Source organism: Vigna unguiculata, chromosome 11, assembly GCF_004118075.2.
Source record: "Vigna unguiculata cultivar IT97K-499-35 chromosome 11, ASM411807v1, whole genome shotgun sequence".
Lineage (NCBI taxonomy): Eukaryota > Viridiplantae > Streptophyta > Magnoliopsida > Fabales > Fabaceae > Vigna > Vigna unguiculata.
The window spans coordinates 7535184-7559205 of NC_040289.1; the positions used below are offsets into that span (position 1 = coordinate 7535184).

The following is a 24022-nucleotide window of genomic DNA, read 5'->3' on the forward strand; positions in this document are numbered from 1 at the left end:
AAAAAAAGAAAAAGTTTGACAAAAGAAAAAACTTGAAAGAAAATATCAATTGATTTAATAAGAAAAATATGATATTTTTTAGTTTAATAATCATTATAATAATAATTTATAACATTTTATTATAGAAAAGTGAATACAAATAAACATAATGGCGTGTTACTGATATTATATTCGTGACTTTTAAATACAATGGTAATTTTAAGTTGATGAAAAGTTATTAGAAAATAATATAATTTAAAAATTTATTCCGTTGCCGGGACTTGAACCCGGGTCTTTCGGGTGAGAGCCAAATATCCTGACCAACTAGACTACAACGGATTACCGATATGTAATGGGACAAATAATTTTATAACCTATAGTTTTAGAATAGCAAATTAAAAATTGATACAAAACTTTCCTTCCCTCCTTTATTTCAATTTTTGGCCTCTGAACCACGAAGCCACGAAAGAGACCGAGCAGAAGAAGAAGAACCGAAACCCTAGCAGTGAGTGGAAGAGTAAAGTTAGTGCGAAGATGAGGGAGGAAGAAATCGAGAAGCTCCGAGGTGTGGTGCGCGACTGCGTGAGCAAACACCTGTATTCCTCCGCCATCTTCTTCGCCGATAAAGTCGCCGCCTTCACCGCCGACCCCGCCGACATCTACATGCAGGCGCAGGCACTCTTCCTTGGCCGCCACTACCGCCGTGCCTTCCACCTCCTCAATGCCTCCAAAATCGTTCTCAGCGACCTCCGATTCCGCTACCTCGCCGCCAAGTGCCTCGTAGTGTCCTCAATCTTTCTTCCATTTCGTTTTTTTTTTAGTTCATTGATTGGGAAAATAAATAACTTTATTAAGAATAGACCGTCAATTTAGTTCTTTAAGTATTAGTCACTGTCAAATGTAATACTGAAATAATAAAAATAATACGAATAATCTCAATTAAATACCTCTCGTTTTAGCCTATAAGCTCTTATTTGGTACTTGCATTCAAGTTTAATTTTATGAATTTTCGATACTTATAAAAAATACTTAACGTGGTTTTTAACATTTGAGTATTGTTTGTATAATTTTCATACTTTAAGGGCATTTTAGGAGATAGTATAATAGTAGGGATGATGTTCAAGGTTTTATAATTTTGTTAATTTTGTGTTTGTAAATGACTCCGTGGTGAAACTGAAGGAGGAACTGAAGGAGTGGGATCAGTGCCTGTCGATGCTGGGTGAGGCTAAAGTAGATGACGAGGGAAATGTTTCTGATACCAAGGACTCGAATGTCATGTACTTGGATAAAGATTGTGAAGATCGTGAAATCAATGTGAGTTTCATTTTTTTAACTTGTAACTTTTCTATTTTTCTTACAGACAATAGTACATTTAAGGTTTTTACATTATTAACCAGTCATAGATTGTAGGATTTCTTTTTTAAATGACTACTTCTTAAGTCACAACCTAGTTTGCCAAACATCTAATTTTAGATTTAAATTTGGAATTACTTCTGGTCTTTGATATGGTGTATTAGAATAGTAGTATAGAAGTGAATGGAATGTGGAAAAGATGGTAGATGATACATTTTTGGAATATCTTGTTAGAAACGGGACGTCTGCCGTTGTTTATTTCCTTTTTTTGTTTATCTGAATACATTTTATTATGCTATTACAGATATCTTCTGCAATATGCTTCTTAAGAGGAAAAGCATACGAGGCTCTAGAAAACCGTGCCCAGGCTAGACTATGGTGAGCATATGAACATATGAGCATGTTTGGGGCATTTTGATTGTTACATTCTAACTTCTAGATAAGTAGAAAAGAGATGACTTAGTTTGGATAAAGTCCTCAATAGGTTCACACGGAAGAAGAAAATAAGAGGTAAAGTGAACAAAATATCTTCCACAGGTTAAAATCAAGTTATGTACATCAGCTATTGGAGTAGTCTTTTTTAAAAAAGTTTAAATGCACAAGTTGAATTTAACTTCTGATAGAAGTTTGATTCATTTTATCTTTTTATTTTATTCTCTTATAGATACATATGAATAACTTTATTATCACTGGTCCTTTTTCTACATTTATTACAAGGAAATATAGTTGCTTGCCGCTCTACTTATTTGAAGAGTTACAATAGTATGCTATGTGCGTGCCATTTGATAATAAAAACTCATTTGTTCTGCTGTGTTTGTTTTTGTTAAAGGTATAAAGCTGCTATAAAAGCGGATCCTTTATGTTATGAGGTATGCATTGATTTTCTACTTACTGTTTTTGGTAAGTTCATTACTAGTATCTTGTAATGCCAGGATCACTTGGTTGGGACAATTGCTTGTGAATTACTGATTGGGGGGACAATTGCTTGTGAATCACTTGGTTCATCACCAGCTGATAGAACACCCACCCTCCTTTGGCCAATTAGGCACCAATCTATTGCTGAAAACAATACTTGTGTACTTTAGACTTCTATAACAGCTTTTGGTATAGAAACTGGGTTTATTTTTCTTATCACAGTTTCTCTAAAGGAGAATGGAACAATGTTGATTGTAGCCAGTAGCCCTCATTATAATGCTCTAGTTTATTATTTCCATCTTTGGGGAAGCTGTCATTTCTAGCATACATACTTGGATAATTTTTCGCATACACTAGTTAACAGTTATCTGTTTTTTCCTTGCTGTATGGCAATAATTATGTCAGGCTTTGGAATGTCTTATTGAGAATCACATGCTTACATGCCAGGAAGGTAGAAGTTTTCACTGATCCCTTGGAGATTTTAAAACATGATCTTAATATATATACATGTCTTTCCTCTCTGTATGGTGAATTTCAGAAGCAAATTTGATATCGTCATTGCAATTTGGTAGTGAGGATGGATGGCTTTCTTCATTTTATTCTTGTTTGATAAAGAAGGTAATGGCAGGTGACGAGTACAATTTCCTTATATCTACATGTTTTGTACTTCTGAAAGATAATCCCTTATTTGTCATGCAGTATGACAAAGAAAATGTTGTAGAAGCCAAGTTTAGAGAACTTGAGAATGAAAGCTGTAAAAGTGATCAATCTGATACTTCTTTCTTGCGCACACTGAAATCTAATACCGATCTATTGGCCTGCAAAGCTGAATACTACCATCAGTGTGGTGAATATCAGAAATGTTTTGACTTAACATATGTGTAAGTGGGGATATACTCTGGAGACTAAAGTGAAATATGAATACCACTTTGGCCTTTTGTGTCATTCACGGTTGCAATCATTTCTCCTTTTTGTTTTCCAGACTTACCTTAAATTATTCTGTTACAGTTTGCTTGAGAAGGATCTTTTCCATCTGAAGTGTACGTTAGTACATCTGGCAGCTGCTGTTGAACTTGGGCATTCAAATGAACTCTATTTGATGGCGTGCAATTTGGTGAAGGATTATCCTCAGATGTAAACACTTCGTCCATGATGCTGATCGTCTTCTAATGATTTGCTGCATATAAGAGTTGTTCTTTATTTAGTCTTTTCCTTAACATATGTAGCTGCTTATGTAAAACAATTAAATCTCATTATGTTGGTTTAGGGCTTTATCATGGTTTGCTGTTGGTTGCTACTACTATTGTATTAAGAAGTATGATCAATCCCGTCGTTATTTTAGGTAAGAATATCTTACTTTCATAGTTTGACATGATTAATTTTGAAACATTGAATGCTAATGTTACTGATTTATCATCATAGGAACATGATTCTTTGTTTTTTGCCTTGTTGATTATTGTTAGAATTATTACCTCCTCTATTGTATCATTAACCCTATGTATAGGGAGTTGAGTGTGGGAAACTATCTACTGCCGTATCTACTGCTGTATCTAATCATGCCTAGGGACTTAGAGCAGTCTTTTCATATTCCATGTACTTGTTTCATTATAAATAGAAGAGAGGGAGAGTGGTCCTATTGTCCACTACTCATATATTTTTAGTCTCAATCTTAAGTATAGTTGAAATTAAAACAGACAAAATATGTTTGAGGGCTTGATAAAAATCCCCTCTACTGTTCCTGATATTTATATATATGATGAAAGAGATACACAAAAGTTGAAACATTAAAGGCTGCAACTAGGTGCTAGGTTAGAGGTTATCCAACACTCAACCTCCTAGCTTACACATCATGATTGCCTAGATATATTAATTACTTCTACACTCCCCTTCAAGCTGGAGCATACAAATTGTATGTACCCAGCTTGGAACAAATAAACTCAATTCGAGGTCCCCTTAATGACTTGGTCAACATGTCTGCGAGTTGGTCATTCGATCCCACAAACTCAGTACATATTTCCTTTGCCAATAACTTTTCACGAACAAAATGACAGTCTATTTCTATATGTTTTGTTCTCTCGTGAAACACTGGATTTGAAGCAATGTGGAGAGCAGCTTGATTATCGCAATACATCTTCATAGTCTTGATGTCACAAATCTTAAGTTCTTGAAGAAATTGCTTCACCCATATAAGTTCACATGTTAGTGATGCCATGGCTCTATATTCAGCTTCAGCTGTCGATCTAGTTACTACACTCTACTTCTTAATTTTCCATGAAATAATATTACCTCCAAGGAATACACAGTATCCAGTAGTAGATCGTCTCTCCATAGGAGATCCTGCCCAATCCGCATCACAATATCCAGAGACATGAAAGCTTCCTCGATCTTCATATAACAACCCTTGCCCGGGAGCCTTTTTTAGGTACCTTAGAATGCGGATGATAGAATTCCAATGGCCAACACATGGAGACTGCATAAACTGACTAACCACTCCAACTGCAAAGGATAGATCTGGCCTTGTAATGGTGAGGTAAATTAGTTTTCCAACCAGCCTCCTGTATCTTTCAGGGTCAGAGAATAATTCACCTTCTTCAGTTGTTAACTTTTGATTTGGGTCCATAGGACTCTCTACTGGTTTACAATCAATCATACCAGTTTCTTGTAGGATATCAAGAGCATACTTCCTTTGAGAGATTACAATGCCATGTTTAGACTGTGCCACTTCAATGCCCAAGAAGTATTTGAGGCTTCCCAAATCCTTGGTTTGAAAATGCCTACACAAGTGCTCCTTTAATTGAGATATGCCAACAATATCATTTCCTGTAATGACTATATCATCAACATATACTATTAGGTAGATACATTTCCCAGGAGAAGTATGCGAGTAAAAGACCGAGTGATCTGCCTCACTGCGTCTTAACCCAAAACTTTGAACAATGGAGCTGAATTTTCCAAACCAGGCACGTGGTGATTGTTTGAGGCCGTATAAAGAGCGATGCAATTTGCACACCATACCAGACTCCCCCTGAGCAACAAATCCAGGAGGTTGCTCCATGTAGACTTCCTCCTCAAGATCACCATGAAGGAAAGCATTCTTGATATCCAATTGATGAAGGGGCCAATGACGAATGGCGGCCATTGCAAAGAAGAGTCAAATAGCAGTCATTTTCGCCACAGGAGAGAAAGTGTCACAATAGTCAAGGCCATAAATCTGAGTGTACCCTTTGGCAACTAATTGGGCTTTGAGCCTATCAACCTGACCGTCAGAGCCAACCTTAATTGCATATACCCATCGACAACCAACCGCCTTCTTGCCCGGTGGGAGGGGCATGAGCTCCCAAGTATGGTTGTGTTCAAGAGCTTGCATTTATGCAATCATGGTTTGTCGTCATCTAGGATGATCAAGTGCTTCCTTCACATTTTTGGGAATAGGAACAGAAGACACTGAAGATAAAAGAGAACAATAGAAAGGCGACAATCTGTGATAACTAAGAAAATTATAAATGGGATGGGGGTTCCGAGTGGAACGAATACCTTTTCTGAGAGCAATGGGCCAACCAGAATTACCTTCATCAGGAGGCATGGGAACAAGAGACGAAGGAGAAGGATCTGAAGTCGAGGAGTAGGTGGGGATGGGGGCTCGGGAGTAGGTGGAGTAGGACTCGGGTTGACATAGACATCTGAGATAGGGGACTTAACAACAGGAAGAGGGAGGACTTGTATGACATGAGTGTCTTGAACAGAGGAAGAGAAATAAGGGGTTTGTTCAAAGAATGTGACATTGGCAGACATGTAGTATTTCTTGGTTTCAGGAGAGTAACACCGATACCCTTTTTGAAGACGAGAATAGCCTAAGAAGACACATTTGAGAGCACGAGCAGAAAGCTTATCTAGACCTGGAGACAGGTCGTGAACAAAACATACACAACCAAAAATCCGAGGAGGAATGTGAAAAAGAGGGTTAGCTGGAAACAAGATGGAGACAGGGACTTTATGATTGAGAGAGGAGGAGGACATCCGATTAATAAGAAAACATGCAGTTAAGAGGGCATCTCCCCAATGATGGACAGGGATATGAGCACCGAGCAAAAGTGTACGAGTAGTTTCAACCAAGTGTCGATTTTTTCTTTCTGCGATACCGTTTTGCTGTGGTGTGTGTGGACAAGTGGACTGATGCAAGATACCATGTGAACTTAAAACTGCAGACAAAGCAGATGAGAAGTACTCTTTGGCATTGTCACTTCTTAAGATTTTGATTACTCGACCGAATTGATTCTTGATTTCGTGTAAAAAAGATGTGAAGATGGATAACAATTCAGAACGATCTTTCATAAGATAAACCCAAGTACATCGTGAAAATTCATCAATGAATGTAACAAAATACCTAAAACCAAAAGACGAAATACGATTAGGTCCCCAAATATTGGAATGAATGATGGAGAAACTAGAATTACATTGTGAGAGAGACTTTTTAGGAAAAGCAGATCTAACATGTTTGCCTAGTTGACATGATTCACATTCTAAGGTGTGGAGACCACTAAGTTCAGGACACATTTTTTTTAACTTGGACAGATGAGGGTGACCAAGTCGATCATGTAACACTTTAGGACTAGGAGTTGCAACACATGACACTCGTGGATGAGATCCAAAATGATATAAACCGCCGGCTTCATATCCTTCTCCAATCTGTCTCCCCGAACCACGCTCCTGTATAACAAAAGATTTGTGATCAAAGGTTACTGAACAGTTGAACAATTTGGTTAACTGGCTTAAGGAAATTAAATTAAAGGGACAATTAGGGACAAAAAGGACAAATTTTAGAGTTAGGGAGGGAGATAGGATGACTCGACCGACTCCCTTTGAGGAAGTTTTAGAGCCATTGGCAAGGGTTATAAAATGGGGTTTGTCTTGAAATGAAATGGTTGAGAACAAAGAGGTGTTACTAGAGATGTGGTCAAAAGCACCAGAATCAATTACCCATGAATTGTGACTGTCAATGGATTAAGAAATGCAAGCTGTTGAAGTACTCGGGGCTTGAGATGATTGTGTCAGGCTGCTGGACTTGAGACGTAGGTACTCTTGATACTCGTCCTAAGTGAATTTGGACTCAGTAGTGTCAGCCTGAGAGACATTGGCAGTCTTAGAAGGAAAACCATGTAAGGAGTAACAGTTTTCCTGAGTGTGACCCATCCATTTGCAATACGTGCATTGAGGACGTCCACGACCTCCACGTCCACCTCCTCTAGGTCCACGTCCTCCTCTTCCTCGAGTAGCGGCCATAACAGATGATTCTACTCGAGCATGAGATTCTTGAATTTCAAGTGTTGGGACTTTCGGGACACGAATCATACGCTGGATCAGGTTGTCCATGGAAGGGACCTCATGAGAGGTCAACAGTTGATCTCTAATGTGATTGAAGTCTGGATGAATGGCGCGAAGAATCATCACCATATAGTATTTGTCCAGCTTCTTCATTTCATCTGAAGTGTCGACTTCAAGAAACATCCGCAGGTCTTCCACGACTGATTGTGCTTCATTCATGAAGGAGATCATGTCATGATTGGTCATTTTCAGAGATGCCAACTTTCCGCCGAATCATATAGGTGTTGGATATCGTTGGCATAGATATTCTGAGTCCTCTTCCAAAACGAGTGACATGTTTTGAATGCCCTAAGAGACATTAACAGTCTCGGCTCCACGGATTGCCACAACAAGGCACACAATTGAAAATCTGCTTGCTTCCACTGTTCGGCTTTTTCTTGAGGCACATGGCTTCTGTCTTTCTCAAGGTGGTCATGATGTCCTTGACCAAGGAACCACATCTTGACGGCAGCGGACCAGGAGAAGTAATTTTGTCCATCTAGCTTCTCGGAAGTAATGGAAGGACTTCCAGAGAATGAAATAACACTTCCAGAGGCCATTTCTGATCAAGGGAACAAAAACAGAGAGCAGAAACGCAGAAACGCAAAAAACAGTGGAGACTTTTAAACAACCGAGGGATATGTCCGCAAGGGTGACGTTTGGACCTCACTGAATCAAAGTTTTGAGGGTTAGAACAACAGCAGAAGACTCCGGCGAGAGCTACGGAGGTGGCGTCGTGACGTTCCGATCAGCAGAAGGCGGCGCGTGGGTTGCACGCGCCTGTTCGCAGCGGAGAAAGACGCGGCGCGTGGACGGGAGGCTAGTTCCGGCACTATTGGGGGTGGCTGTTGCTCGGAGAGGCGCTCCAGATCCAGTGGTCGCCGGCGAAAACTGAGGTGGCCGGAGACGACGCACCTGTTCGCAGCAGAGAAGATCGGCCGCGTGGACAGGAGGCTGGTTCCGGCACCGGTGGGGGTGGCTGTCGCTCGGAGAGGCGCTCCAGATCCAGTGGTCGCCGGCAAAGACTGAGGTGGCAGGAGACAGCGGCGAATAGTGGCGGACGGCAGTGGAACAGTGGCAGACAGTGATGGTTTTGTGAACAGTGACAGTGGGTAGCTTTGGATAGTGTTTTATGGCAGTGAACAGCTGCAGACAGTGATTAACAGGGACGGATGGCGGCGGACAGCCGCGGACGATGGCAACAAGTGCCGATGGACAGACCAGACGGAAACCAGAGCGGGATTGACCCGCTCTGATACCAAGTTGAAATTAAAACAGACAAAATATGTTTGAGGGCTTGATAAAAATCCCTTCTACTGTTCCTGATATTTATATATATGATGAAAGAGGTACACAGAAGTTGAAACATTAAAGGCTGCAGCTTGGTGCTAGGTTAGAGGTTATCCAACACTCAACCTCCTAGCTTACACATCATGATTGCCTAGATATATTAATTACTTCTACGATGTTTGAATCTTATTTACTGGAGAAAATATGCTAAAAGTCTGTTGTACTTTGTTATGTCATAAGGTAATTATTTGACATTTGATGCAGTTCTCTATTTGTTTCATTAGCAAGGAATGCTATGCCTTAGTAGCTGAGGATATGTTATGTTTAATGTCATGTTATCAACTCAGCTGTACAGAAATGCATATACGACTGGTCTTGGGCTGGATTGATTGAATTGTTTTTGGTGGCTTGTTAAGTTTGAGTTGATCTTATGTATCTTTGTCCTGAGTTTGATTGCTTGATAGTTTCTCAGTCATCTTCTTAAAGGTTGCTTTTCTAATCTGAATTTTCTGCAAGATTTTTTATTATCATGGGTTCATTACTTTTGCCGCTGATTGTTTGTGAAAACCATTATCAGAAGTTACCAAACAGTTTCATTGTGTACCTTACAGCAAGGCAACTAGTCTAGATGGAACATTTCCCCCCGCATGGATAGGCTATGGGAATGCTTATGCTGCTCAAGAAGAGGGTGATCAGGCTATGTCAGCGTACCGCACTGCAGCTAGATTGTTTCCTGGGTAAGATATTGAGTTTTCCTGTTAAATATTCCTGCTACCCCAGCCGAGTGATTTTCTTTTGTTAATTTCTTCAGTAATAATGTCAGACAAGAATAACTGTTGCTGAGAAATCTAGTTCATTTTTATAAGATCTGTTTTGGGTTCTTGCAAAAGGAATCAAAAGATAGAAAATGAAAAAAGAACAATGCAGTGTTTTATTATCAAGTTTCTGTTTAACAAAGATTATCTTTTGTTGTGTAGCTTTTATTAAGCTGTTTTTTTATACCTAGTATGGCATTAGCCCATATTATGATTTCTGAGAGCTGTATTGTCAATTACTCAAATTTATATATTTATAAATATACATCAGTTGGGTGTAGGAACACAGTGTTTTTCAATCTAAAACCTTCAACATGGTATCAGAGTGGGTACAATCCTGCACAACTGTTGTCCCTTCAGTCATTGTGCCAACCCTGTCAGAAACTGCTGTTGTATTGTCAGAAACCACTGCCATCATAGCTGAAACCCTATTTTTTTTCTTGGCAACTTTAGGGTTGGTGCACCTCATCAAGTGCAACCTTACCCAAGTGGTTTCACATCCAAACTCTGGCTCATGTGCAGATATTGCAATCTGTTTTGTCATGCACATTCAACTCATGCACCAGTTTGTCGTCGTCGCAACGTCACCGCATCTCTTCCAAAGGTCTCGGTACAATGGTAGTGTGCTTGCATGGTTGGCTTATATGTGAACTTTTCTCGTCAAAATTAAAATAAGATTGGAAGTGTTAGAATGTGAGTCATTTTAGTTGGGTAAACATGTTTGGTCTTCCTTCCCAAAGCAACTGAAAAAAAATGTAAAAACTTTTACTACCGTTCATTAAGATATTTGAGGGCCAAGTTGTGTTACGTCACAATGCTTCTGAATACTGTTGGAACAACTGACTCTAGAAGGGAGGGGTTGAATAGAGCCCTTAGACTTTTCTAGCAGATGACTAGACTGACCGTCTAGCAAACAAGCAACAACCCAAAAATAACACCTCAAATTTATATTGGTCACCAAAACTCACGGACTATGTCTGGTTATCCCTTAAGACAATTGTTTAGAGGTTCCACTAATCAATAAATGATTACATGAGTATACAAACTATTCTTGGTTACACAAGCCACTCTTGGTTATCACTTCTTAATCTCCGCTTTAGTCTGAGACCTAACAAACAGCAAAAGAAAGTAACTCCCATAGATAGAACAATTTCAGTTGACAAGGCAGCTTCACGAGGTGAAGAATGAAAGAGGTTTCACTCACTCAAAGTATAAAGAACTCTAGAACGTCAAATAGCACATGTGTATTTCTTGTTGTGTTTTGTGTTTTTCTTCTTCATCTTGATGCCTTCTTTTAGAATTTCAAAAGTGGCCTTTCGTTCAACAAATATGTTAAGATTTGATCTTGTTTGAAGAAGATTGTCAACTATGTTGGTTTAGACTTGTATTCCTTGAATTACACTGACCGGAAGCTTGATATGGAAGGTCTTGATATGAAGAAACCTTTTTACTTCTCATTGAAATGGAAACAATTCAAAAACACATGGATTTAGAAATAATAAGATTTAAAAACAGTTTAAAGCGTTTCATATTTCATTTTGTTTCTCTTTTGAGTTTCTAAGGATATACACTTTCTATATAAAAGCTCTTTCCAATTACAACATGTATAAAATTTCCAAAAGTGTTTTTGATTTAATTATTCAAAACAAAATGTATAACCTTTTACTTCTCATTGAAATGGAAACAATTCAAAAACACATGGATTTAGAAATAATAAGATTTAAAAACAGTTTAAAGCGTTTCATGTTTCATTTTGTTTCCCTTTTGAGTTTCTAAGGATATACACTTTCTATATAAAAGCTCTTTCCAATTACAACATGTATAAAATTTCCAAAAGTGTTTTTAATTTAATCATTCAAAACAAAATGTATAACCTTTTACTTCTATGTTGAAATGGAAACAATTAAAAAGCACATGGATTTAGAAATAATAAGATTTAAAAACAGTTTAAAGCGTTTCATGTTTCATTTTGCTTCTCTTTTGAGTTTCTAAGGATATACACTTTCTATATAAAAGCTCTTTCCAATTACATCATGTATAAAATTTCCAAAAGTGCTTTTGATTTAATCATTCAAAACGTTTGTCTTTACAACTTTGATCTAAAAACATGTGTCTATATATATATATATATAACCATTCTTATTAAATGTAGACATTATGAACTTTGTTTTAGATGTCTCATCCAATGAACATGGAGAAGGACAAACGAACTATGTGGTCAGACTAATTGCTGAACTTTGTATGATAAACTTGGAGGACATGAAAAATAAGTTTGAAGAACTAAAGCTTGTATAAAACACACATTACAAGGTTCATGTTAAGAAATGAACTTTAAGTTCAACTCAACCTCACCAAACCAGCTTGTAAGGTGAGGCTTGCATCCACTTATATATTATGAAATCACTTTATCTCTATCGATGTGGGACTTCCAACCGTTCATATGAGATATCAAGTATAAGACTATGCTTGTCTAGCTTTTGTTTTGAAGAGGCTACACTGCGGTTGGAGTATAGATGGGGATTAGACTGTGTAGTGTAGGGTCTCAACAATCCTCTCGTTTTTTATTATGACAAAAACTTTAACAGACACATAAAAACAATTAGGTATCAAAAAAATATCAGGGATTATGAACAACTTTGGACATATATGAATGCTCATTCTAATATTTTGTAGAAGTGTAGAAGTGTTTAACAAATATTCACAAGTATGAACACAAAACATTAAGTAGAAGAAGAAATGCATGTTGTCAAACAAATATTTGTCCACCTTTTTTGATATAATAGGAAAGGGTTCCTTTCCTAGAAGAAAACATCATTGTTGCGAGGGAGGTTGCTTTGGTGGCTGTTGGCATTTATCTGGTTGGGTGAGAACTTGTGACTCCTTATACATCTCAGCCTTTAGATGCCACTGTTCAACAATGTCTTATATCTTATGTTCAAGCTTTGGCTAGATGTTGTCTTGTAATCTGGATAAGCACCTTCTAGAAGGTAAACTTTGGTTTTTGAAGGAAGAAGGTGACATCGTTGGGCAAATACTGTTGTGTAGGGGTTAAGAAGGTCAAATTGTTTGTACTGTAGTAGCAACTTCCTCTGTTGGATTACTGAGAGGTTGAGGCCATCTCTGAGTTTTTAAACTACTTTTTTCTCCAAGCTTGAAGAGCTTCATCTTCAAAGAGTCCTCTAAAAGTCGTCTTCACTATAGACATAGCTCAAGTTTTGCAGTCTGGGCATGAGGTCAGACTTAGACGATTTGTTGGATTTGCACTATTACAAAAGGTATTTTAACTACCTTTAGTTTCTTCCAACTCAATGCTAGTAGTCTCAGACACACTCAATCCAGAAACACTTTGAACACTGTCTAAGGTGTGATCCTCACGGAGAAAGTAGGTGCTATAGTCTGGTCTTTGGTGAACTGCTACACGGGTAACCCGACTCGACCCACTATGGGTTGGCCATTTAGTGAGCCAACCCAACCTGACTTATTTATTAGCGAATCAAAATAATTCAAACCCGGATTGACCCACCATGAGTTGGTGGGTCAAACGGGTTGGCTCACTGGCTTACTAAATTAGAAAAAATACAATTTTTTAATTTTTTTCAGTCAAAACTAAATTATAATTTTGATTAAAATCTAGATGAACTTCAATACAATCCAAATACATTCCAAAAGGATGTTAAACTGCAAATACAAACCAAAATCACAAAAATACAAATTATCAATGTGTTGGCTAAAACAAAAACCTAACGTAGCCTAAATGCAAATCCCAACTTAATAAAAAAATGTGTGACCCTTTATTTGCGGATTGGTGAGCCAACCTGGCTTATCACGGGTTCAACCCGGGTGAGCTGAGTTCTTGGTGAGCCGTGTCAAAAATCAACCCAAATTGAAATTTGTAAAAAATTTTCAACCCAACCTAGCTCAAACCTGTGGTGGGCTGGGTTGGCTCGTGGGTTTTAACCCATTTTGACAGCTCTAACGAAGATGTTGCCAATTCCTTCTGCCTTGTCCTTCCAAGGAACATAGGAGCGAGGGGTAGAAGGTAGCACGGCTTGGAACTTGTGCATCTGTGAAGTCTGTAAAATGTAAATCTGTACATAAATATATTTAGTTACAAATTTTGAAAACCTAACAACCATGTTTGAATGTTTCAATGATTGCAATCTAACAAAATTGTTGCATATTTTTGCTTTGGAAGCTTTGAGCTCTTTGTTGCCGCAAAGGGAGTGCTAAAGGAAGTTTAATTTTACCTTTGTGAGATTGCAACATTTTTACTTTTCGTTGCTTATAATCTTCTATGAATCAGGATATAATTCCAACCACTTTCCTTAACCCAAATGTTCACCCACCAAATCACAAGGCAGTTCACAATTTCAAATTTCAAAGTTGTGAATCTTACAATAGGTGCTAACATGCCTGTATGGATCTCTTTTGTTTGTTTAGCAACTTCTACATGAAATTCTCTTATTATTTTTCTTCTCTATATATTGTTCTTTTACAGGTTAAATCTTGATGTTCTCTTATTCCAGGTGTCACTTACCAACTCTTTACATTGGAATGGAATGCATGCGGACCCACAGCTATAAGCTTGCTGAACAGGTATATTCTATAATGTTTGTTACATTCAAGGAAAGGAAGCCTCTATATTTATTTTAGGGGAAGGGTGGGGAGTTGCAGGAGGTTAAGGATTCAATGTCTTCGTGCTATCCTTGGTAATTGTATAAAATGTAGAGTTCAAACAAGGACTACTTTCTATCACTGGCTACCTAAAAAACAATTAATGTTCCTCTATTGTTTCAGTTTTTTATTCAGGCCAAATCAACTTGTCCCTCAGATCCACTCGTGTATAATGAACTTGGAGTTGTTGCCTATCATATGAAGGAGTAAGGATACCTATATGCTTATATTTATTTCAGTTACTTAATCTCATGTTCACATTAACTTGTAAGAAGTCCGTTCTCTTCATTGCTATTCAGATGATCCTATATGAATCGAAAGCCTGTTTGTGAGGAATCTGACCACAATGCAGTTGAATTCAAAATCTATATTAATTTTCATATGATTGAACGTGTTGAATACAGATTGATATGACACTGTGGAAGTATATGCTGGGTTGTCTTTTATTTTGGGAATAAACTCTGCATTTGTAAACTTTAAAATTGGACCACTGCTTATGTGCCTGGTTAAGTTTGCAAAGTTTGGTGTTTGAGAATTGCATTTAAGTTTCTCTTGGAATTAGAGTTAGTGTTATTTAAATGTTGGTTTTCATAATTATCTCATACTGAGTAGTATAATTCATATATCTTTCCCTATTATGATTGCTCTCAGTACTCTAAGATAGATTTAACTTGCCAACTTGACTGACAATAATATATTATAAGTCTCACAAAGGTTCATAAAATACTATAAAGATATTTGTTAGAATTGGTGCACTTTCACTTTTATTACAAGAACATGCAGTTTTACACTTGATGATATTTATTTACTTTTTTTAATCCAAGTTTTGATGCAAATATTTATTCATTCTAGTGGATCTGACATTCCAGAATTTTTAGGTATTTAATTCTTTATTAGTTGTGCACTTGTTCGCATATGCATTGACATGCTCAGTGGTAAAAGACTGTAGATTCTGTGTCTATACTTTGAACTAGTTTGCTTTTTGTCTGTTAGAATGTGGGTGTATGTTGAGCAAAAAACAGTTCAGTTGTAGTTTATTCGTTTAATATCAATGCATATCTCAGTCTTCAGTATCCTGCTCTTGTTCTGGTCAAGGATTTATATCATATTGTATTACTGTGTTAACCGTTGCGAAGAAGAAAGTGAGAGGTGAAGGCTAAAGCACTAAAACAAGGAAAATCAGCTCCTTAATTATTGAAAACCAGATATTCTTTGAATGTTTGAAAATAGTGGAGTACAGAGAAAATGAAGGTGAAAAAAACTGAACTGTCAAACTATCATTAGAGAAGCAGTGTAGAGGGTGGAACCTTATATAGCTAGTCTATATAACTTACTGCTCACTCAGCTACTAACAGACTAACTGGAAAAGCATGTTACAGAAGAAATATAAATGAATTTACAATGAAATGACAGTTTACTGTAAACATGGATGTAGATATTGATACATACAGTGAATATCTCTAGTAGGGATATTCACATGATTTAGTACTTGTAAAATTCTATTTGGGATATTTAGTACATTTTATCTACTGACCGTGATTGTTGAAGATATCATTAGTTGTTGCAAGGAGTTACTTTTTGGTCAATACCATATTTGACATAATGGATTAAAAAATGTTGACAGATTTCTTACCATTAGAAAAAGACGAAGTAAATTGAGATCTTACAAAGCTCCTAGTAGGATTGTTAAGTCTGAGAGTAACAATGTACTAATAGTTTTCAGCCATGGGTGGAGGGTTATTTTATTAGTGACAAAATGGTTGACTTTCAGATTTTATCTTGTAAATGTCCGCTCTCTTTCTCCAAATTTCAATACAGTTAAAAACATTCTTATAATATATGGTCAGATAAATTTCCATGCAAAATGGCAAAATTGAGAGACTTTTACCTGATTAACTTCTGATTCAGGTATAAGAAAGCTGTGTGGTGGTTTGAAAAAACATTAGCATTGATACCAACTGCTTTATCTGAAATGTGGGAATCGACTGTAGTCAACCTTGCCCATGCATACAGAAAACTGAAGTAAGTTGACAAATATCTCAGTGGTCATCTGACTTCATTTTCTTATCCGCATCTTTAGAATATTTAGCATACTGAGAATTTCTGTTGTTGAGTTGAAACATCATTTTGCTAGAGGATTTGTTTTAAAATCCTTGAAAATTTTGTTATTTTCAAGGCTATTTTTATGTTTATATTTCTTGTTCTAATTTTTGATGTTCCTAAATTTCCTCATCCATTAATCTTGCCGAAAAAAAATTGAAATATCAATTTCTTAGATTGATAGAAAGTTTTAATCTAAATAGTGGCAGTGCTAATTTGTTACTCATGACTGGTGAAGGACAGGGTAGTTGATTCTGCTTGTCTGAATGAAATGTTTTATTTCAGGATGTACCAAGAAGCAATTTCGTACTATGAGAAGGCACTTGCATTGTCAACGAGAAGTGTGAGCACTTATGCTGGTCTTGCATATACTTATCACTTACAGGTATATAAAAATGTTATTATTTATCCTATTTTATTGTGTTTTTCAGTATAACATGATGTTTTGTGGTGTTTTCTGAAAAGCAACTGTCCTATTCTTATGTATAATTTTATGTATATAAGTTGGCTTGGAAATTTGGATTTGAGGTTTCATCATGGTAAAAGGTTATTGTTGACTTTTATCTAAAAATAATCTGCACTGGTTGCAGGGGAACGATTACTGTCAGCTTTTTGTAAATTTTGATAGGAATAGTTTATTGGTTCCATTATCCATATTTGAGTTGAAAATGTGATGGTTCCACCATATCCTAGTTCCTGGTCTAATTTGCCAAAATCATGACATATGCTTTTATTGGTATAATTGATCGGTTTTTCAACTATACCTTCAAAAGCAGATTCAACACATTCATTCATAAATGGATATATTTGTTGAAAGAAGTTGAGTCTGGTTAGAAGTAGTGTAAGTGTGAAAATAAATAAATTCTGCATTTTAGTGTTAAAGCTCTTGCTATGAACATGTTGCACGTGTTACCTGGACATGGCCCTGTGGCTGTGAATGGCTCATACGTTCCAAATTTCAACTATTTCCTTAAAAGTTTTCGTATATATATATATATGTTTTTTTAACTGGTCAAACAGATTAACTTCCTTTTTAAACCGTTGAATGTAATTCATGCAGGATGATTTCACTACAGCAATAACATATTATCACAAAGTGAGTAACTCTGTTCCAATATTGGTTTGGATTCATGATAATTATTAACCTATGTTACAGGTTTGGTTTTATTTAGCATAGAGCTCTTAAAGCCATCTTGCGTGTAACATATTTTTACTGTTTCTTTTGTAAACTCTAGAGAACAATAAACATTGAAAAGAAAATAACAGCACATAATCATCAGTCATTAGCGACAATAAAACAATTTTTCGAACCAAATATGTTCCTAGGAGGCGCTACTTACTATTGGCATGGTATTTAGCATGTGTAACAATGTAAGGTTGAATGGACATTTCTAAAATCGCACTTGTTTCTGAGAGTGTCCATTTGTTAAATGCAGTACCTATGTTATGATGTGAGTTTTGGTGGAAATTATGAGGTGTCTAATTTGTTATTTCCTCCGTTTATTTTTAAGTGTATAATTTTGGGAAAGAAGGAAGTAGCTTTTAGGAATGGTTGATTATGTTAAAAGTGTAGTCTGAGAATCATTGTCTTTTGAGTTGTTGATTGGAGTGCCCAAATTGGATAATGCTTACTTAGGAATGTATCTTGAACTAGTTATTGTATGAATGTTACCTTTGTGATTCTGCCATGTCTGTGTTTGAATGTTGTTCTTAAAGTTATATTGTTAAATCCTATCTAGAGAATCTCCACGTGATCAATTGAGTTTATTTATGATTTTTTGTTCCTTGAATGTTAGGCCTTGTGGCTGAAACCAGACGATCAGTTCTGCACTGAGATGTTAAGTTGGGCTCTAATAGATGAAAAGTCTAAGGGGCTTTGACCAAGTCTTGAATTCCAGTGAAGTCTAATTTGAATGTTACTCTCGTTTGTATGTAAACAGTACATTAGCATCAAGCTAATGCATTGCCAATGTGTAATTATTATTATTATTAGTTATTATTTTTATTATTTTACCTTCATATTCTTATTAGTAGTTGTAAAAATAAATTTTGATATTTGACGTGTTGAAGATGATTAACTTTTAAGATTAACGTTAGTGGTAAGATGCTAAAATATTTTTTCTTTGCTGTAACATGTCGATATTTCTCCACGTGAACAATTAATTTATAATATCGAATGTATTAAGAGGCCTGGATCCTCATCAACCAAGAGTAGCGTGCTCAACAATTTCTTCTGCTCGTGTGAGCAACATGATCAAACCAAATAAGTAACTTGTATAAAATGCAATAAGGTAATTGAAGTAGTAAATTTGATCCATGATCCATTGATTAACCTCCACTCATTTATAGTATTTTTTAATAGACCTATCTAGTGAGTAGACTGAAAAAGTCTCAACCTCTAAAGCCCTTACATAAAGTGAATGAGAGCCATGACCAAAATTTGTTTGATCCAATTAACTTCCAAATAATTTTTAAAAAATAATATTCTAAATTGTTAATTGATCCTTAAATATTATATGCTAATTATAAATCAGTCCTTAATTAATTTTTATTGTTTGCATTACAAGGTTAAGGTCCAACCTAATTTGCTTATACCCAAATTGACTTGGACTCAATTTGGTCCAACTTAGTATCATTTGACTTGGGTCTAGCCTAATTAGACCTTTCTTATCTAAACCTAACTTGACATTGGTTTAACTGAACTTGGTTGACCTCAATTGAGCTTGACTTGGTGTATTCATTTTGGCATGAGGCTTGACCAACCTAATATTGACTTGCTCAACTTGACCAAAACTAAGTTGGGCTCCACTCAACTTAGTCTAATCTTTGTCTTGAGCCAAACCCATCCTAAATTAACTTTATCTAAGCTGCATCCACTATGATTTGGGTCTGACCCAACTTAACTTGCTTGGGCCTAGCTTGACCAAGCCGAACCTAGGCTTCGCCTGAACCAACCTTGCATGACTTAGGTCCAACCTTATCTGATCTATTCTCATAGGGGCATAACCTTTCTAGACTTGAGTTGACTTGTTCTGAACTAAGCTTAGGTTATTTTTCTTGACCTTGTTCTAGCTCGACTTCTCTCAATTGGCCTTACCTAACCCAACTTAGGTTAGACTTGACTCAACTTAACTTGGGTTTGACTTAAAAAATGTGGTTGTGTAAGAAGTAAATGAGTGTTGTTGTAATGATCTTAAGCTCTATATGTGTTCGTCCATTTATCTATTTTATAGGCTCTTTCAACATTACCCATCACGAAATCATCTAACTTTATATTGAAAGTCTACCAAACATTCATATCTTATCTTCCTACTAATCTATGTATGACTACACCTAATGTCACCTTGGGTCTATATTCATCAATTACATGGATACTTACCATAAATTTTCCTTTTTCAACACAACTCATGAATCCTTGAATGGCACATATTATAAAAGGAAACAAGGTATTCCATAATATTAAAGAAGCATGGAAACAACCATATTGGAATTCATTTAAGAAAACAAGGTAAAAATTCATCTTTGATATAACTTAAGCTAACATTGTTGCTTTCTTAAGTGATACTCACCTAAGTAACAAATCTTGGTTTCTTAAGCAAGACGGATGAGTAATTTTTCTCGTAACTACTTTGTCCTACTCTATTAATTTAAGCTAGCTCCTAGTTTATTTAAGTGACTCTCTTAGCAAAGACATATAATTAATAAACCTATATGCCTTATCTTGCTTAAGCTAACACTTGAGCCTTCTTGATTGATTATATGTAGAGAACTTTTCTCCTCAAATAGTGTACTCATTCTTTATCTTAAGAAAGATAAAGAGATAGTTAATAGTGACTTGGTGTAGTCATTTGTAAATTAGAAGTGACAATGAACTAATTTTCCGATAAAGCATTTGTGAACATTATCTAAACTATTAGATAACCAATTTTCAACATCTAAAAGACTTCATTTTAAGATAAATTTTCCAAATCACTTTTTATTATCTTTATTCAACTTAGTATAAAGCCAACCCTTTTATTTCATAATCATCTACAATGACTAGACCATTTTTTTTTCATTAACGGACATAATTCTGGTTAATCCAAAGAGATCAAGGTGCATAAGCTTAAACGGTATTTAAGTAAAAACAAAGTTTTCATTGTGAATAAATGTTTTAATATAATTGTCTTTCATACTTGTTTCACAAAGAAGATCGCCTTTGAAGGATATATAGGGTGAGCCTCTTACAAGATTGTTTCAATCCCAAGTCCTTTGAAAGAACTGTTAGTATTATGGAGTTTGATTTAGTCCCACATCTCTTAGTATTGTGAGATGTGGTTCTCTATTTTGGTTATATAGCAAAATAGAGAACCACATCTCACAATACTAAATGATGTGGGATTAAATCAAACTCCATAATACTAACAATTATCCCACTTGGAGTTTGATGTACATTATAACCTAGTGTAATGCCTTCATCATCAATTTTCTTGAAGGCCAGTTGAAGCAATATAAAGCCTCAACTTAGTTGTTTTGACAATCTTGGTCAACTTATCAGTTGGATTCTCTACACCTAGAATCTTCAACAAAAACAAGTCTCCATCATTTATCAGATTTATGATAAAATGATACTTCAATTCAATGTGCTTGCATCTAGAATGAAGAATTATATTTTTAGTAAGACAAATAGCATTTTCACTATCATTGAACAACAGAGAGTCATCTTGCTGTTTTCCTAATTCTTTTAAAAGGTTCTTCAACCATATAATGTCCTTTGTTGCTTTTGAGATAGGTACATACTCAACTTCACTAGTTGAGAAGGAGACTCTTCATTGAAGTTTAGACGTCCAACTATTTCTACCATCCAAATCACATCCCAAGTCTGCATCAAAAAACCATTGTAAAGTGGGATTACTTATTCTAAAAGATAAATGCTTCTTTGAAGTACCCTTCAAATATCTCAATATCCACTTCACACCTTCCCAATGTTCCTTTCCGGGATTTGATAGAAACATACTTACAACTCCCACTACATGTGCTATGTTAGGTCTGGTGCAAACCATAACATACATCAAACTCCCTAATGTAGATGCATATGACACTTTAGACATGTGACTTTCTTCTTCATCTGTTTGAGAAAATTATCTTTTTGAAAACTTTAAGTGAGTTCCCAAAGGTGTATTCCTGGTTTTGGCATTTCCAACATTAAATTTGCTAAGCATTTTTTCCACATATTTATCATGAGATGAATTCATAATACCTTCAAATCTATCCCTAGAGATTCTCATACCAAGAATTTGTTTGGCTAGACCAAGGTCCTTCATTTCAAAATTTTCTAACAATTGTTTTTTCAACCTGTCAATTTCTGCGATATTAGCTATAATAATCAACATGTCGTTAACATATAAGGCAAAAATGATATAACTTCAACATATTTCTTCATGTAACAATAATGATCTTTTTCACATATGTGAAATCTTGAGTTTTTCATAAACTCATTAAACTTCTTGTACCATTGTCTCGGTGCTTGTTTCAATCCATACAAACCTTTATGATGCTTGCATACAAGATTCTCTTTGCCTTGTACTTCAAAACCTTTTGGTTGAGTCATAAAGATTTTCTGCTCAAGATCCCCATGTAGGAATACGATTTTGACATATAACTGCTTTAAATGAATTTTTTTTGTAACTATTATACTCAAGATAACTCTGATGGTAGTCATCTTGACAATAGGAATGATAATTTATGTGAAGTCAATTTCCTGTTTCTATTGGAATCCTTTTACTACGAGTGTAGCCTTATATCTTTTATTGCCATCTGGTACTTCTTTTAACCTATAGACCTACCTGTTTTGCAAAATCTTCTTTTCTTCTGGTAGCTTGGTTGAAAACCATGTTTTATTCTTCTGAACAAACTTTATCTCATCTTCAATTGCTAGCTCCCACTTAATAGATTCATCTCCCTGCATAATCTCAGAAAAATGCTTTGGCTCACCCATATGAGTCAACAAGTAATGTATTGAAGGAGTTGCTATAATTGTTCTGGTATTTGTGCAGGTTCTGACTCAGGCTTTAGTTCTAAATTATGGCTTTTGTTGACTACATCACTTTCTAAAATTTCTTCTAATGATACTTGCTCTGACTATTTATTTGAATTTATGGATTCTGTAGTCCTGTCTTTATAAAACATGTTTTCATTAAAAGTAACATGTCTACTTTTGATAATTTTCTTGTTTTGGTCATTCCAAAACCTGTAGCCATTCATATCATATCCATAACCAATGGAGTAACATCGTTTTGCCTTAGGGTCCATTTTATCTATAATATTAGAGTCTAATAAAATATATGAAGCATAACAAAAAACTTTAAGTTGTGAAAGATTTACCTCATTTCCATACCATACTTTTTTAGATAGTCTAAATGAATTGATGGTCCTCTATTTATGAGATAGACCGTTGTCTTTATTACGTATGCCCAAAATACCTTGGGTAGTTCTGATTGGATTCTCATACATCTTGCTCTCTCATTTAAGGTTCGGTTCATTCTTTCTGCCACACCATTTTGTTTTGGTGCTCCTGGAACTATCTTGATCATTCTGATCCCATTCTTTGAACAAAACTCCTTGAATTGAGTACTGTCATATTCTCCACCATTATCAGACTTCAAACATTTAACCTTTAAACCTGTTTGAGTCTCAACTTCCTTTTTCTACCTTTTAAACATAGAAAACACATCAGATTTATTTTTAAGAGAATAAACACGTACCTTTCTTGTAGAGTCATCAATGAAGGTTACATAATACTATGAACCTCAAAGGAATTTCACTGGAGTTGGCCCCCAAACATCTGTATGCACTAGTTTTAGTCTTTCAACTTTAGATATCTTACTTGTTTTGGAGAAGTTAGCCTTTTTCTGCTTTCCAAAGATACAATGTTCGCAAAGTTCAACATCAACATGCTTCAAGTTAGGTATTTTGCTATGTAAGCAATCTTATGTAAAGCTTGATCTACACATAAAAATAAAATATTTCCTAGTGTAGTCGTGAAAGTAGGCATACACATTGTACGTTGAACCACATTAAATTCTCATGTAGTTTATTTTCCTCTCCTTTATTGTTTCCTTTATTATCTTGTACCTAACAAGAGCATCATTAGGATCAATTACCATATTTAAGGTATTGTCTACTATTAAGCTGAGAGCATCATCGCAATTTTTCCTTAAAAGAAACCTAGAGGATTTAAGGAGGAAGGTATAATAAAATTGCTATTGGTCTCGAATTCTAAACAATGTGAAACTATTGGACTTACGGGAAGAAACCTCTTAGTTAAGGGCTAAAAGAAACGTGGGTTCATTTTTGAAACCAGTTTTCCATTCCCAACAGACGGGGCCAATGTTCCTATCCCATGTTTATTGAGATAACATTTTTAAGGTCAATCACCTTATCCAGGGTATTTTTAAAGGACTTTGGTTTGCTATGATGGTCATTTATATTTAAATGACTTCATATTACTTTGATCCGATGCGATGGTCATTCTTTTTAAATGATATTTGATTACT

At 35.8% G+C, this 24022-nt stretch overlaps 1 protein-coding gene and 1 non-coding gene across 2 annotated transcripts; one reads left to right on the plus strand and one right to left on the minus strand.

The window, feature by feature from the left end:
* Positions 1-245: 245 nt before the first annotated feature.
* TRNAE-CUC lies at positions 246-318 on the minus strand. Its single transcript has one exon. It is a non-coding gene; the product is annotated as a tRNA-Glu (tRNA).
* Positions 319-399: 81 nt separating this feature from the next.
* Positions 400-18495, plus strand: LOC114170698 (anaphase-promoting complex subunit 6). The gene is made up of 16 exons (XM_028056230.1): positions 400-759; positions 1159-1293; positions 1637-1710; positions 2162-2201; positions 2653-2698; positions 2786-2865; positions 2947-3128; positions 3256-3381; positions 3515-3589; positions 9510-9635; positions 14240-14309; positions 14511-14593; positions 16296-16409; positions 16773-16872; positions 17548-17583; positions 18284-18495. Exons 1-16 carry the CDS (start codon positions 514-516, stop codon positions 18365-18367), a joined length of 1617 nt encoding a protein of 538 aa, XP_027912031.1. The 5' UTR covers positions 400-513; the 3' UTR covers positions 18368-18495.
* The last annotated feature ends 5527 nt before the right edge of the window (positions 18496-24022 follow it).